Source organism: Bos indicus x Bos taurus, chromosome 7 (genome assembly GCF_003369695.1).
Source record: "Bos indicus x Bos taurus breed Angus x Brahman F1 hybrid chromosome 7, Bos_hybrid_MaternalHap_v2.0, whole genome shotgun sequence".
In the NCBI taxonomy this organism is placed as follows: domain Eukaryota; kingdom Metazoa; phylum Chordata; class Mammalia; order Artiodactyla; family Bovidae; genus Bos; species Bos indicus x Bos taurus.
This window is the reverse complement of record NC_040082.1, coordinates 37,070,790-37,087,291: the sequence shown is the minus strand read 5'-3', so window position 1 is coordinate 37,087,291 and position 16,502 is coordinate 37,070,790. Positions and strand designations below refer to the sequence as shown.

At 35.0% G+C, this 16,502-nt stretch overlaps 1 protein-coding gene across 2 annotated transcripts in view; it reads left to right on the top strand.

Annotated features, from left to right (window-relative positions):
* Window positions 1–16,502, top strand: part of GABRA1 (gamma-aminobutyric acid type A receptor alpha1 subunit) — a 58,373-nt gene that overhangs the window by 7,565 nt on the left and 34,306 nt on the right. For both annotated transcript variants that reach the window (XM_027545756.1, XM_027545757.1), the window contains exon 4: window positions 11,756–11,823. In XM_027545756.1, coding sequence (XP_027401557.1) covers window positions 11,756–11,823 — 68 coding nt within the window. The remainder of the gene's footprint in view (window positions 1–11,755; window positions 11,824–16,502) is intronic.

Below are 16,502 nucleotides of genomic sequence, written 5' to 3'. Positions count from 1 at the left end.
TCTCAGAGGTTTAACGGAAACTCCTTTGTCAAAGGCGCAATTCAGAAATATGTCAAAGGTCTTACCAGATGTCCTTTCCTATCAATCTCAAGCATTCGTTCTAGGACATGCTATACAAATTCCTCCAGGTTTGTTGTATTCCACTTGGTTTCCCCTTACGAAGTTCTTTGAAAAAGTATTAAGGAATAAAATGTATCAGTCACAAAATAGAGTGCATAAATGTCTGTGTGCTGTATTAATATAAAATCTGTGTATATCTAAACGTCTAGAGTGGTTTCAGGAAAATTGTTCTTAGTTTATAAAATTTGAAATAAATTGCAAAGACTGCAGGTAGGGGAGGAACAGACAAAAAGAAAGTCAGAATAGTGATAATAACTTTTACAAATGGGCATGCATCTGATTTCTTTACTTATTCATCTTCCTTCTCCATATCAATCCATAGAAAATCTTTAGAATTTTATAATATATCTAGAAAATCTTATCTTCATTCTAGTTTAGGAAATTGCGTTTAATACTTTAACGTGAATATGCGTATCCTCTTTTAAGTTCTGTGCATAGTTTTAAGTTTGTTAAACAATTTTACACACACACATACACACACACACACACACACCTTCTTTAATAATCAGCTATGTGGTCGTATTGTTATTTGGAGTACAGATAACACACCCATGACTGCTCATTTAAATTTAATTATGTATAATAACTTTAATAAATGTGTATGTTAATTCTTTAATCAAATATCATGTAAGTAGGAAGCATTTCACCTACTCCTCATATGTATACCTAAATCTTGGAGAGCCACAAACCTGGAAAATATATAATACAGACTCAGAATGAGTTGAAAAGCTACTCTTTCAAGACTCAAGATAGTAGTGAATTTATGATACAGAAGCAATTACATTAATTCAGGCAGCAATTTTCATGGAATCTAATATATTATCTATTTAACCCCCTCAGAATAACAAAAATAGTTATGTAAAGAACAGAGTAATGGTAGGCTAAATATAGATAAGATATATTCTTTTTAATTGAAGTGAATATAATGTCCTCTACCATAGTAGAGGATTCAAGGGCTCAGGAAAAAGTTTTAAAATGGGGCTGCTTTATTCTTTTTAAAAAGGATTTTCTGATATTTGTGATTTCTGGAAACGGTGATTTTGAGCTTATGCTAGACATGAAAACAAATTTAAAAGTAGCCTAAATAATTCCTCTGTTTCTGTTTTATGTGTCATTCTAGAACATACTGCAATTCAATCTGATGGATTTGAGATTTATGAAGAAGTTTTAATACTAACTTAATTTTTGTCATTTTTTGGAGTGCCTTTTCAGTTTTAAGTGTTTATTACCCTATCTCCAGAGCCATTTACTTGTTTAAGTACATTTTGAGAATGTTCATCTGTCTTTAGAAAAATACAACCTTAAATATTAAACACGGTTTTTAGATATTTTATAAACATAATCAGCTATAGAATTAGAGAAAAAATGTTAACATCATGCATGATATTTGGATGCTACAAATTGAAATTATCTATTACATACATTTCTACAGAATTATTTAATTCTATGTCTTTACCATAGATTTCTGGTAAGCTAAATTTAACATGCATTGTAGTAGCTCTCCATTATAAAAATCAATTTTTTACATGATTCATTTGCTTTTCAATGCAAAAACTATGTAGAGGCAATACTTGAAAGATTATCATTAGCTTATAAATGGGGTAAAAATTTCCTCATAGTAGGTTCATGATCACAGCTGGAATAATCTTTTCTTGCAAGAGAAAGGAGCCCACTGTCTTCTTTATTATGATAAAAGTCTGGTTTTATAAAAATAACAACATTGTGCAGAAGGCAGAGATATCTTGTTCTGAATGTCTTGATAAAATATAGAAACGTGATCAGCTAAGACTTGAGACTAATGTAAGAAACTCTAGTACGTGCAGCTTCATCTTGACCTGTTTTTTAGAAACACATACAGCATCCAAAGGTTTAACGTTACTCTTTGGAAATGTACACCCTAGATCCAAAAATTAAGAAACAAATATATAACATGGTTCATCCAGATGATAGGAGGTTGCAATTATTGTAATACTGTTTAAAAAAGACTATCTTTTCAGGGTCAAAAGCAATCCTTAGGGGGAAAAAAAAATTAAGGACAACATGAAAAATTATATCCTGGAAGGCTAATTTAAAAAAGAAAACACTAAAAAGGATAGTGTGTGGAATTCTAGTAATATCCTCTATTCAGGGACATAAAGAGAAAAACATTTGGCAAATTCATATTTTAAGTACAAAATTAAGAAAGGAAGTCTTTAAATAAACTTGAATTGAAATAGTCTGTAGCCAGAGAATAAAATCAAAATTGTCAGTGATTGTTGAGTTCATTCTCATCTAATACTGCCTTCTTTGAGGGCAAGGTGTAGAGAGGGCTCCTTCTTCCTTGCAACCAGGGACCGAAGAATGTTTTTGAAAGGCTTGTGCCTAAAGCATGGTTACCACAAAAGAATAAAATGGTTGAGAAAGGAGAGGACATAAAATCCAGAAAAAAAAAAAAAAGCAAAATAAGAAAGGAAAGGTTAGAGCAGAAAGGAGAGCAGGAGGGTATTGAAAGAGGGTATTGAAAATAAGGAGAAAGAATAGAGAAAAGTGAGAGAGCTGGAGAGGCAGAGGAGAACAGCTAGAGAAACTGGTACGGGAGAGGCGTCTGTGTTCCAAGTATGGCTAGGCTAAGGTGTTCCTTGATTAATCAAGATCCCTCTTTTCATTTTAAATCAAGACCAAACCAAACACCTTCTGAGGAAATCTTTCTCAAGGTTTCTCCTTATTGGCTGTGAATCTAAAACTAAAGAAGCCTAAATTTTCTCCAACTTTCTAAAAAATTAAACGATGCTCCCCCCCACCAATTACACCTATCTGGGTACAATTTCAGCCACTATCACATTGGCTTTCCCTGCACTCTAGGAGTAGGGGTAAGAAACCAAGATCCAAAACTGCATTCTGAAGAAAGTTTTCAGGTTTTTAAGGAGAAGCAGTGTCCTTCCAGTAACATCTTTCCCGCCCTCTCTGCCCCACCATTTAGACAGGCTGCGTCTCTCTTTGCAGTGAAAGAATACCCATGTGTACTCATCACGTGACAAACCCAGATGGATGGGAGAAGTAAATTGGTAGGTAGGGATGTAGGTAGAGAATTGACTTTATTCCTGATGTTGTTTAATCACTGAGTCGTGTCTGACTCTTTTGCAACCCCATGGGCTGTCCATGGAATTTTCCAGGCAAGAATACTGAAGTGGGTTGCTATTTTCCACTCGAGGGGATCTTCCTGATCTAGGAATCAAACCTGAGGCTCCTACCACGTCTCCTGCGTTATAGGCGGGTTCTTTACCACTGAGCCACCAGCAAAACTACTTATTTATTCCTACTATAAACTTAACATATTTAGTTAAGATTTTCTTCTTTTTCCTGTGTTACAGAATTGGGTTGTTGTTGTTGTTTTAGATTTTACTTAATTGAAGCTATCAGTTAGATAAGTATTTATAACTGGAATGTGGCTGGGATTTCCTCTCAAGGTATTTGAGCACTGATATACTATTTGATAAACAATCTATGCCTCAAAGCATACTCCTTATCTTCTTGATTTTCCCAATTTTTGATTTTTTTATGCCTGTATGAGACCTTTTAGACTTCCTCTAGCCTAATTATTGCAAGAGATCTCAGCTTTAAGATAATAAGTGTCTCCCACCAGGCAAGGAGACCGGACTGGATATGAGTGCTGCTGGCAAAGCGGTATTGGCTCCTTGGGGAATTAACTTGGCATCTTGGGTTATGTTTCTTTATGTCAAAATAATTCAAGGTGGAACACTAAAGTGTGCTCTAAGGGGAAAAAAATCAGATTAACTTCTGTGAAATTTTGTGCAACTTTATAAACTTTAGGTAACTAGACTTTATCTCAAGGTGAAATCTGATATTCATATCATCTTTTTTATGCTTTTATATGCTGTGTGATGTTGAAATCAGAGGCAACCATTTTATCCATGTTTACCTAACTTAAAGCATACATTTTGTATTTATATTAAAAAGCCAGAATTTCAAAAGTTTAGAGGACAAGATATTATGTCACAATATATTCACTTTCAATAAAAAAAGATCGTAAACTACTGACAGTACCCCCAAAACAATTTAAAATATTAGACTTCTCCAGTATTTGTTATTGCTGTTGATACATTTACTTTACCAATTAATAGCTTTTCTTATTCACTTTTGAAATTCCACTCTAGAATTCTTCTTCTTGAATTTGCTATAGCTTTGTCTGGTGCTTTTAATGCAAGGTGTGGAGCAGATGATCAGACTTTGGCTTAATGCAGTCTATTTCCACTAAAATACTATATCTAGACAGTCCATAATTCAATTGAACTTTAGAGGAAGAGCAGTTACCAAAGACACAAGAAGAACTGCTAAAATGAACAGAGAACACCTTTTAACCTTTACTGGCTAAGAGATCCAGTCAGCTCATGAAGCCAGCTTGTCTAATGAATCCAAATGAGATGCCCAGAGGAATGTTTTAGCATGTTTTAAAACTCCCTGTTTCCATTTTTCCTTTTTGTGTACAGATCATTGTGCCAAGCACTTCCTAAGATAAAATGTAGCCTATGAGACTATGCTCAGGTTATAAAGGCCAAACTATTAGTAAACGACTGCAGTTTATATTTTGTGCAGTTACTTTTGACCTTTTTATATACTTAACATTTCCTCTCTTGATACTAGAATGAATGTGAACTATTCAATATATATATATGTGTGTGTGTGTGTGTATAAATATATTCTTTAGATGGTCGGTGTTTTACAGCTTGAATTTGAGTTCTGAATTTGAAAAATTGTGCTTGCAGTGTTTCTGAGTTGAGAATCTTCTTGTTCATAGTCACGGACTCTGCCATTTTGAAAAACTTAAAACTGAGTCCTAAGTGGATGGCATATCCCTCCAAGATTATTATCCTCATATAATTAAAATTCTATAATGGGAACAGAAAGTATGATGCCTCAAAGCTATTGCATATTAGGCAATTTTGATCAAGACTTATACAGACTGAAAGAAACCCATTTCTCCAATACAGCAATCACATCCTTTTCTAAAGCTTTGCCCTCTCCCAATAGAAATGCCATGATATGAGGAGCTAAGGAGGGACATTCTCAGTGGAGGAGAGATGAATGTCTGCTGTAATATGCTTTACCTTTATTCCCTGGGAGATGCTTATATCATCTGAGTTCGGGAAATCTGAAAACACAAAAGGACCAGGTATTGGCTAGACATTTCAAAATGGGATTTTCTACTCCATATCCAGATTTAGCAGTTGCATCACCAACTTTAAGTGGCTCTACAGTAGCAGGTAGGGGAAAATGGTAAAGAGTTAAGGGAATGGAAACGAAGGACAAGGAGTAAAAACGCTGCTCCAGGCAGATTGGCAGGGAGCTGAAACATTGTCCAATGCTGCTGCTGCTGCTGCTAAGTCGCTTCAGTCGTGTCCGAACCTGCGCGACCCCATAGACAGCAGGAATATAAATTGATGGTTATGTAGTGAGCTCAAAATATTTTCAATTTCTAAACAGGACCATTTCAAAGTGGGGTTTTAAGAAATACTTTATTATAATGACTAATGCTAGCCAATTCAGACCCCATATAGTGACTGCCTCTGTGGATTAATAGCAGCAAAGTAGCTTGAAGGAGGCAATAAACCTCCTTCATAAGTTACAAGCACACAGAACTGGGTCCAGTGAATATTATTCTGAGTTCCTATTATTCTGAGTTCCTTAGTAGACAGCATTTCTTTTTTTTTCCCATGGAGTGCAGCCTACCAGGCTCCTCTGTCCATGGGATTTTCCAGGCAAGAGTACTGGAGTGGGTGCCATAGTATTGTCTACAAGGCGATAAATGCTACAGTACACCTCCTTGCAATGTGTATATTTTTTCTGAAGGTCTAGTTCCTTTAGAGTTCTGCGTAGCTAATGGTTTTGTGCACCATCTGGTCTTAAAATCTTTCATTTGGTTTTATTTTTATTTTATTTTTTTTTAACTTTACAATATTGTATGGGTTTTGTAGACAGCATTTCCATTGAAAATATGGGCAGTGCCATATTAAACAAATTGTTGTAATAGGAATCCCTAACAAAATACCACCTACAATTCTTCACTATTGATTCCCTCTTCCATTTAAAAAAAAAAATTAGTCACTCTTACAATCCACTCTTTACAAAGTATCAGTTGTCTTCTTAAACCACAAGTAACATTATTTCACTTCATTATCCCAAAGCTTCTTATTACATTAGAACAAAGGTCACCTGCTTTTATAAAGAGCTCTTTAAGTGTGGACCCTCTTACCTCTAGAGTGCCATCTTATACCATGATCATCAGCATCACCAAGTTCCAGATGCATGGACTTTCTTAAACAAAGAGCATTTATTCTCATCTTTGCTTTATTCTTTCTTTTATGCTTTAGATCTTTGCTTTATTCTTTCTTTTATGCTTTAGATCTTTGCTTTATTCTTCCCTCTCCTTGAAATGTCTTTGCCTGGATCTGTTCATCCTTGAATTTTTCTCACCTTCTAGGTCACAAGTCAAATGCCATCTCTTCTTTCAGAGCATTTATAATGATCTGACATTAACTAGTGTAATTCATGCATATATGCTTATACACAACTATGTATAATTCTATCTACCTACCTACCTGTTTATCTGTCTATGTTTCTAACCTATTTACCTAAAATATGTGCTACCTAAGACTATGAGATATGCTGCAGAAGAACAGGAACAACTGCACTTTTGTTAACCAGTGTATTAACTGTTATCTAGAAAAGTGCCTTCCTAGCACATAGAAAACTCTCAATAAACATTTGTTGACTAAATTAACGTACCCAGAAAATACATCTATTTGACTTTCACTCCAATAGAATGGAGTTGACTGTGCACGTATTATTTCTTCACTGAAGAAGTAATAAAATAGTCTAAGAGACCTTAAGGGATTGCCTAAAATCACATAGCTTGTTCTCTAGGAAAATCTGAGTTAAAATCCAAGTGTTTTGACTCTTAATCCAATGTGCTTACTACTTACTATACTACACTGCTTTTCTGATTTTTGCCTCAAGCGCTAATCATCTTTTTGAATTATCACTTCAAAACATCTGTTACTTCAATACTTATCAGCGGGATATCAACATTGTAGGAAATCCCTAGTAAAAACAGATCTACTGCTGTCTAGCTGTTACAGAGGTTATAACCGTGTATGTGCATATGTGTATGCATATATGTGTGTTTGTGAATATATGTGTGCACATATATGTAATATAAATAATATGTATATGTTGTATGTGAAACATATCTTTGAAAGGGGTGCTTGTTTAAAGAATGATTTTAATCATCATAAACAATTTACACTGATGTACTGTCTTAGATATCCTTAATCACTGTAACAATAACCACCATCATAATTTCATTTTATATAACTCTATTCCATCTTTATCCTTTGAAAACTTGAACACTGTTATACAGTTATACTAATTCTAAAGAATCTGTTGATTATTTTACACTGGACAGAGGATTATTGTGACAAAAATACTGGATTGGAAAAAAAATTACTTGCTGATTAATCTAGTCTCTGAACATTTCTTCCAACTAAGTTATTTTAATTGATTTCCACTTGCAGACAGTCTCCTCATTACATAAGAGGTTCATTCACGTATAACTTTGGTTAGGTGTGTAATCTTCCTAGCTAAACTTCATTAGAAGTTCCTGCCTCATGTTGTATGCTCTCAAATAGAATATTTCAAGCATAAAATTCTTTACTTTTCCCATGTGATCCATAGAAAGGCCTTGAATACTTTCTAGATATTTCTAATAACTTCAGAGTCTAATGCTAAGTCAATAAAGTCTGGTATTAGAGCATGTGATTTAAATTCTATTGTTCCTTAAATAATAAATTTTATATATATGTATAAATATAAAATTCTTACTGGAGGGGAGGGGGGGAGATGACAAAGTTTTTCTAGAATTGGGAAAAAGAAGGTTCCTCAACAATTGCCTTAGCTCTCAGCCAAAACACATGAGTATGAGTGCATCTTCCATTTAAGCCTGGTTGATCTGAAGAGGACTGGATTTCAAACCACCATTATTTTGTCAAAAAGCAAGTTAAGCATGGCACTATTTATAATTTGGCTGAAGTTCCTTCACAATGACCCTCTAGCTTGAACCTTTGCACTCCAGATTATAAAATGTTTATCTTAAAGCAGAATGACTTCACATGCCACTTAAGGACTCCCTGGTGAGCTGAAATGAAGGACGCTTTTGGTCAAAGGATTCTATTCTTTGCCACTGAAATTGTACTCAACTGAGTGAGAATGTGGTTTGAGGATAATCATTAAGTATATATTTGAATAGAAAAAACTATGTAAGGGAATGCATCAAGATATTAACAGTGAATTTATGTGGATGGTGATATTTCAGGGTATTTAAATTTTAAAAATATTTTACTGAAGCGTCTCAACTTAAATTATGGACTTATATTTTTTATTAAGTGTTTTTTTTTTTTTTGTAAATGACATAATATGTTATATTGGGCTTATGCGTACTCTAAAGCTTTTGTAATGTTTTACAGTAGCATTCCCAAGTGAGTTTTGGAAACACAGGGGTAGATGACGTTGACCACATTCATTTAAAACATGGTTTCTTAGAGAAATTAGCATGGTAATGTCCAAGACATATCTTTCAGCAGCATACATAATAAGCAGTTTGACAGCAATGGTAATTTCTTTTCCCACTATATTTTCACTGATGACAAATAAAAGAAAACTACTTTAACATGTGACAAGGGAGCTATATTAGAAGGGAAAGTATAGAAAGTGAGTCTTCTGATTATCTTGCTTCCCCTAGGTTGCAGATGGAATCATCTGCTAACAATCTAAAAACAACAGAGAGAAATATTCTGTATAGTTGGCAAGTTCACTTCTTCAGAGCATTTTATGATAGAACAGAGTTTTAGAAAAATTTTATTGGCATATAGTTGATTTATAATGTTATGTTAGTTTCCAATATACAGCAAAGTGAATCAGTTGTGCATAGACATATACCATTCTTTTTAGATTATTTTCTCATATAGGCCATTACAGACTATTGAGTAGAGTTCCCTATACTATATAATAACTTCTCAGTTATCTTATTAGTTATCTGTTTTATATATAGTAGTGTGTATATGTCAATCCCAATCCCCCAATTCAGCCCATAACTCCTTACCCCCTGGTAACCATGTTTGTTTTCTACATCTGTAACTTTATTTATGTTTTGTAGATCAGTTCATTTGTATTCTTTTTTTAGATTCCAATATAAGCGGTATCATGTGATATTTGTCTTTCTCTGACTGACTTCACTCAGCATAATTATTTCTGGCTCCATCCGTGTTGCTGTGAATGGCATTATTTTGTTCTTTCTATGGCTAATATTCCATTGTATATATGTACCACTTCTTTTCTATCCATTCCTCTGTTGATGGACATTTAGGTTGCTTCCATGTTCTGGCTATTGTACATAGTGCTACAGTGAACATTGGGGTGCATATATCTTTTTCAAATGATGATTTTCTCTGGATATATGCCCAAGAGTTGGATTGCTGGATCATATGGTAGTTCTATTTTTAGTTTTTTTACAGAATATCCATACTGTTCTCCATAGTGGCTGCACTAATTTATGTTCCCACCAATCGTGTAGGTGGGAGGGTTCCCTTTTCTCCACATCCTCCTCAGCATTTAATAAAAAAGCATATTGGTTGCCCCTAAAACATCTGGTAAGCCAAGATTTGAAAAGCTAGCTACCTCGGGGAGTATTCATTTTCTCCTAACACTCCCGAAATAGATAATACTGATAAAAGAGTCCAAAAGAATTGTCCCATGCCACGTAGCACTTGCAAGTCTGAAAACAGGGACACGTATTTCCCCAAGTAAGTGTGCATTTAATGATAGGTCCCTGCCATAAAAATAAAATGAAAGAAAGGAAATAATCTTACTTCCATAAGTGTCACTCAAAGCCATAAGATATTCATCATAAACCTTATAGCTTGTAATCTGGAAAGAACTGAAATTCAACTTCAAGAACAAAATGAGTTGTTTTACTTGATCTAGAAAGGGAAATCTTGAAAGAGAAAGGACGAAAATGAGCCCAATGAATAGATGAATTCCAGCTTTTGTGACTAGATAGCATGTTTTCATTGTATTATGATTTTTAATTGAAAGTCATTCTGACATTCTAATAAAGTGTGAGCTCTTGCTGGACTCTTAAGAAATAACAGATATACAAATATATATTTCCATATATGTATATATGGAAATAAAGTGTGCAGTAGAGAGAGAGATGTATGCATTGGGGAATGACTGCTGGAAAAGGTGAGAAGAGTAACGTGGTGTGGGAGGCAAGTGGCTAGTCCATCAGACTTAGTGCTGACAGCTATTCTCTTAAGCTCCGCGGTTGCTGCAGGACGTTGGATGTTAAAGTTGAGGTTGGAAATGAGTTCTAAAACCACAACTCTATTCTCTTTGTCTCAAGCTATGTTCTTTATTTTGAAACACTGATCAGTAAACCCCACATAATTATTATGTCAGCAGGCTCATTTAAGCATTTTGGAGCCAATGAAATTTTGGGGGGTAGGGAACAAAACCTAAAAAATAATGGATTGTTTATGGAGGGGACTATCTCCACCTCAAAATTATTCTATCATTTGAGATACACATTATGTGTATAACATGACTTCCACAAGCCAAATTTATACTGAACGTTTAACTCTTTACAAGTGAATTGCTAGGGGATCAGATTTTTGATTTTCAAATGAACTTATTATTGCATGTATTGGGTCAACTTTTTAATATACTATACCAAAGATACAAATATCCTGATCAATGAAATGAATTGTTTAAAATACTGGACTGTTATTTCTCAGAGCTAAAGTTGAAAATTAAAAAGTCATCTTTTTCATTCTCACCTCTCAACAAAGGTTTCCTTTTATACAAGCAACATTAAAAAAAAAAAATCTATGTTGGGTTGTCACCAAACTACATACATTTTATTGGTTGATATATGTGCCTCAGAGCCACTAATATAAAATTACATTGAGCTTGAAATGGAATCTATTAAATGAACTTTGCTGTAGCATAATATGTGCTTCTTGTCCTCAAAATTGAAGATACTTGCATAGGTTGTCAGATTTTTTTCCCAGGGAGTAATTTGGATAATCCACTTACGATTTAATTCCAGAAAGAAATCGTTTATAAAACACACCCTTGAGTGCTTAAGCCATAATAAAGCTTGCTACAGTACACTATATACATCCCAAGTGTAGCCTAAATACCTGGAGAATCTGGCAGGCTGTATAAGAATAGTTAAGCTTAAATCATACCCATATGCTAACATATTTTTTATTACAACATGAAATGGTTTGGTATCATTCAGGAAAGTGTGTCCATTCTTACAGAATCCATTAAGAATCATCTGACCTCTCCATAAAATCTGTCTCCCAGAGTGGCATATTTAGGCTCCCTTCTCCATTGAAAAATATTCACTGTGAAATTTCATGTGTAAGCAGTAAATTATCAGGACTACACAGTGGAGCAATTTTAGAAATAGCTAATCAAAGCCAATAAATTTCCCATTTGGGTGTGAGTATATGGTTGTGAGATCTAATAAGGGCTGTTGATAGACATTCACTGTCCCAATTTCCTGCTTCATCAGAGCGTGTAACTGAAGTGAAGACTGACATCTTCGTCACCAGTTTCGGACCCGTTTCAGACCATGATATGGTAAGTGACTCTGCAATTTTGGTTTTTCTGGAGTATTCTCTAAATTTAACTTTTGAAAGGAAAAATATGGATTAGGTTTTTAGGAAGTAATTTGCAGTGCCCTGGGTATATCTTTGTGTTTCTCTATGTGCATAATAAGCAATATATCATACATATGTAATATATATATATGTAATATATGTATATATAATATTTACATAATGGAAAATACCCATTTACTTTTCAGGCCAGGCCTGTTTATAGTTATCAACGACTGCAGTCTTCTTTTGTTCCATCACTGAAATTATTCCTTTGCCTTGGTCTATGTTTTGTGATTCAAATAGTGTGAATTACCTTATATTTCAGTTAGGAGGACATATTGATTGAAGAATGTTCGCTTTCTGGATCGCCAGGACTGTCATAGAATAGCTGTAAACACTGCAATTTCTGAATTATTTTTGGTTAAAAAGGAGAAATGTGTATAAAAGCTGAGCAAATACTTGACCAGAATTAGACTGAGGATGAAATAACACCTGTGGGAAAGGTTCGGCTTCACTGCAAAAGGCAATCATTAAATTATTACCAAGAGTGAGAATAAAATGAATACATACCTGCTCTCTCTTTTCCCAATCCAAATGAACATGATTTTCTCTTCTATCTGATGGGAATTGGTAAGTCTGTAGAGCTCTGCAGATATTATATAATATTTCTGAACTCTTGACAGCCAAACTCCTATAGAAGCAAAAAAGCATAAAGAGGCCATGAGACACATCATTACAGTTATTTTGAAGATACATTAATTAAATACTATTTTTTGAAATATCTTTTTGTTTACACCATCTTAAAAGTCTTCTGATTTCCTAATAGCTCAGATGATTCAGAATAAATGTTAGAGAAAATAACAGTTTATACCAGCATTTCCCAAAGTGTGGAAATTCACAAGGCACCCAGAATGGCAGGGTTAGAGCTCTGACCAGTCCCGAGGTAAGGTAAACTGCTGAACTGCATTTAATCTAGTGTGTTCCAATCATATTTGCCCCAAACCCTTTTCTTCAAGTGATGCTTGTTGACATTCTGTAACTCAAACATTGGGAAATGCTGACTTAGGATAATTAGATTTTGTTGTTTTTGTTTAGTCTCTGAGTCATGCCCAACTCTCTTGCTACTCCATGGACTGTAGACCACCAGGCATCTCTGGCCATGGGACTTCCCAAGCAAGAATACTGGAGTAGATTGCCATTTCCTTCTCCAGGGGATCTTTCCAACCCAGGGATGGAACCCACATCTCCAGCATTGACAAGTGGATTCTTTACCACTGAGCCACCAGTGAAGCCCCAGGATAATTAGATGCTTTACACTTAAGACAGGTTATGAATGTAACCTGTACAGATTAGAGTCAGTGGAGCATAGAAGAGATAGCAGAGTGGTAGGTAAGAATACAAATTTCTGAACCAGAATGCCTGGGTTTATAATACCAGTCTTTTTACTATATAAGAGTGTATCTGTCCTTGGGGAAATTACTTAATATGTCTCTTGCCTCAGCTTATTCATGTGTGAAATGGGAGTAATAATAATAATACATCATGGAGTTATCACAAGTATTAAATGAACTAATACATGAAAAGCACTTAAAAATCATTGGCATATCCTAAGCACTCAATAAATGTCAACCACTATCACTATGTAAGAAAAAGAAATATCAAAGTTAGCCAGAATGGTGGATTTCTTCCTCTGGTAATTCATTTTGCCATTGTGGTCAGTCCGTAGACCACTTTATTGAAATACTGTGCAATACAATAATTTTTACAAACTTGATTGTGGTCTGAAAACTATTGTGATTCTCCCACATTGCAACTCAATCTTCCCACAAAACTATTATTCTCTCATGCTACTTTTCTAATTAAGAAACTTTAATATATCCCAGTTCAGTTTAAGGTCAAATGTAAGCTCCTCTGCCTATATCCCATAATAACCATACATGATTTTACCACTCGTCCTCACTTGTTCCCACGGACTACTTAGTGATTTGCATAAGTATTACTTTCTGTGAGGCATACCCTTGGGGGCTAGAACTTCTGATTCTAGGATTCAGCCTTGCTGAATTCAAATTCATCACTGACAGCAGAGTGACATTGGAGCAAATCAATCTTGTAAGGCTCAATCCTTGTAAGACTTCAACAACAACAGCATCCTTGTAGGACTGTTAGGAATTTTAAATGAGATACATAAATAAGGGTCTATCGACAGTGCTCAATAAATAGTAACTATTATTATTTTTTGTCTCTGAACCCCTTATGATGGCATGCACCCTTTGTAGAAATTTCCTCTAACCTCTATCCATTTAAATTTTGTATTTCCCCCAAAATCCAAATCAAGACCCAAATGCTTGATGAAAACTTTTCTTTTATTCACCCAATAACAAATTAACTTTCCCTTTCTGCATTCAATCATATTTATTGACTGTAAAATACAATTTAGCTTTTGGTCTCATATATAACATTGTTTTGTTAAGTTACTTATATTAGTATCTTATTTTCCTAAAGTGATGCCAAATGACATAAAGGCAAGCATGTTTCACATCTCTTATACTATCAAAGCATTGCTGTTTTACAGTAAGTGTTTAATTTCTACTTACTTGGTAAAAGGTTTATGAGTCTACATTAACTTTTAAAAATTAAGGTCTTCTGGGACTCAGTAAATAACACCCTCTTTCCTACCTGAGTTCTGATTGTTTTGATAAATAAGATAGCAAAGGACATGAAAAAGGAGGATATCATCTTTATTACTAATAATGTTGATATTTTAGAAGGTGGCTTATATCTGTAGACAAGTGGTTTCCAGAGTAAACACCAGGGTCAGCCAGAGTAACCCACCCAATCAGCAGGCAGTGTTGGCTTCCCTCTGTAAGAGTGGGGACTGACCACGTAAAACGTGTAGCATGGAGGAACACAGTAGCATTTGCGAGTCTAAAATGGAGACTCGCATTTTTGATGTCTTCTCCATCAAAAATGGAGAAGACAAGAGGAAGTTGCTGAGATAGACAAGATTAATTTCTCTTTCCAAATTCTTCTGTCGAGTTAAATTACTTGTCCTCTCTCCCCTCTCTGAATAGAACAGTGTGAGAGACAGGAGAACTTTCAGAAGTTTTGCACTGGTGAAGCTTTCTTCTCATAGATGGAACACCAAGAGAGGGGATAAAGGATTACAAATAGTTCACACTAATAAAGATATTACTCCTCCTCCTAATAATAATAAGGCTATGTGCTTAGTTTCTCAGTCGTGTCTGACTCTTGGTGACCTCATGGACTGTGGCTCACCAGGCTCCTCTGTCCATGGGATTTTCCAGGCAAAAATACTGGAGTGGGTTGCCATGCCTTCCTCCAGAGGATCTTCCTGACCCAGGGATTGAACCCAGGTCTCTCACATTGCAGGTGGATTCTTTACTGTTTGAGCCATCAGGGAAGCCCAATAATAATATGACTATTCTCTATCACTGGCACCTAGCATGATGTCTCAGGAAGAGTAGATGCTCAGTAGAAATTATTAAGGGACAGTGCCCAAATAAAGCCATATACAGTCAAGCACTTTTCTCTTGGAAAATATTTTGCATGAACAGTGATGTCTTTTCTCTTAGACAAAAGATTCTCACTAGGATTTTGGATACACTATTAACCCTAAGATTACCATAAATTACTTTTTACAAATGGTCTTTGGTCAATAATCAGGTCAGAAGAAGGGACCAGAGTCTAAACCAGTGACACTGTTTTGCCTAAAACTCTTAAATAAGCCAACATTTGAATTGTTCTGTCACAGAAGCAAATTAGCCATAAGTATGCAACTGATTTCCTAAGTGACTAGTGGAAACTGTACCTAACCACTTTGAGAAGATTAATATTTAAACTACATTATGGGAGAATTATCCATAAGAAAGAGTGGAATGATTTACAGGGTAGCAAAATTAAAAGGCAGAATGACAAAGCTATTTTTCAAGACAGGAAATATAGTTTTTAAACTGAGTACTACTAAAGAACTAAATAATAATAACCATAACAACATTAAACACTATCGAATGCTTATGTTAGGCACTGTGCTAAGGGTTTTCTAGATCATATATCTTTTAATCCCCATGCCAAAATTTTTGCTACATGTTATTATTATCCACATTTTCCAGAGTAGAAAAGTAACCCAGCTAGGTAGCAACTTAAACTCAGGCTGTCTGTCCTTAGAGATTCCACAGATCCCAAAGTATCTGACTTCATCTGGAATAGAAAACAAAATTAGGACAACTCCTTAACTTTATTTTAAAAACCATTAATTGGCAATCAAACTGCACATTCCCAGGGCACTAGGTTCTGACAAAAATATCCAGGCAGCACAATCAGAAAGCCCTGTTTTCCATAGTGCTTAAAATGTATTAAATCACAGCACACACAGATGGTAATAAATTGTGCAAGTGGGAACACTTCAGTACAATATTTATTTAGAAACATAACGGATGTTGTGTCCCTGTCTTCAGAATAAGGCTCATATTCTCCAGGGACCTGCTGTATTGAAAAGGGGAACTGGGAGAGAATTTTTGCTTGAGTGGTGGAGGCTGGAACACTGAACCCCGAAGGAAGTATTCACCAACACTTCTTATTTGTTCAGACACACTTCTGTGGAGTCTTCTCTTTTGCCTTCTGTTTTTGTTTTACTTAGTT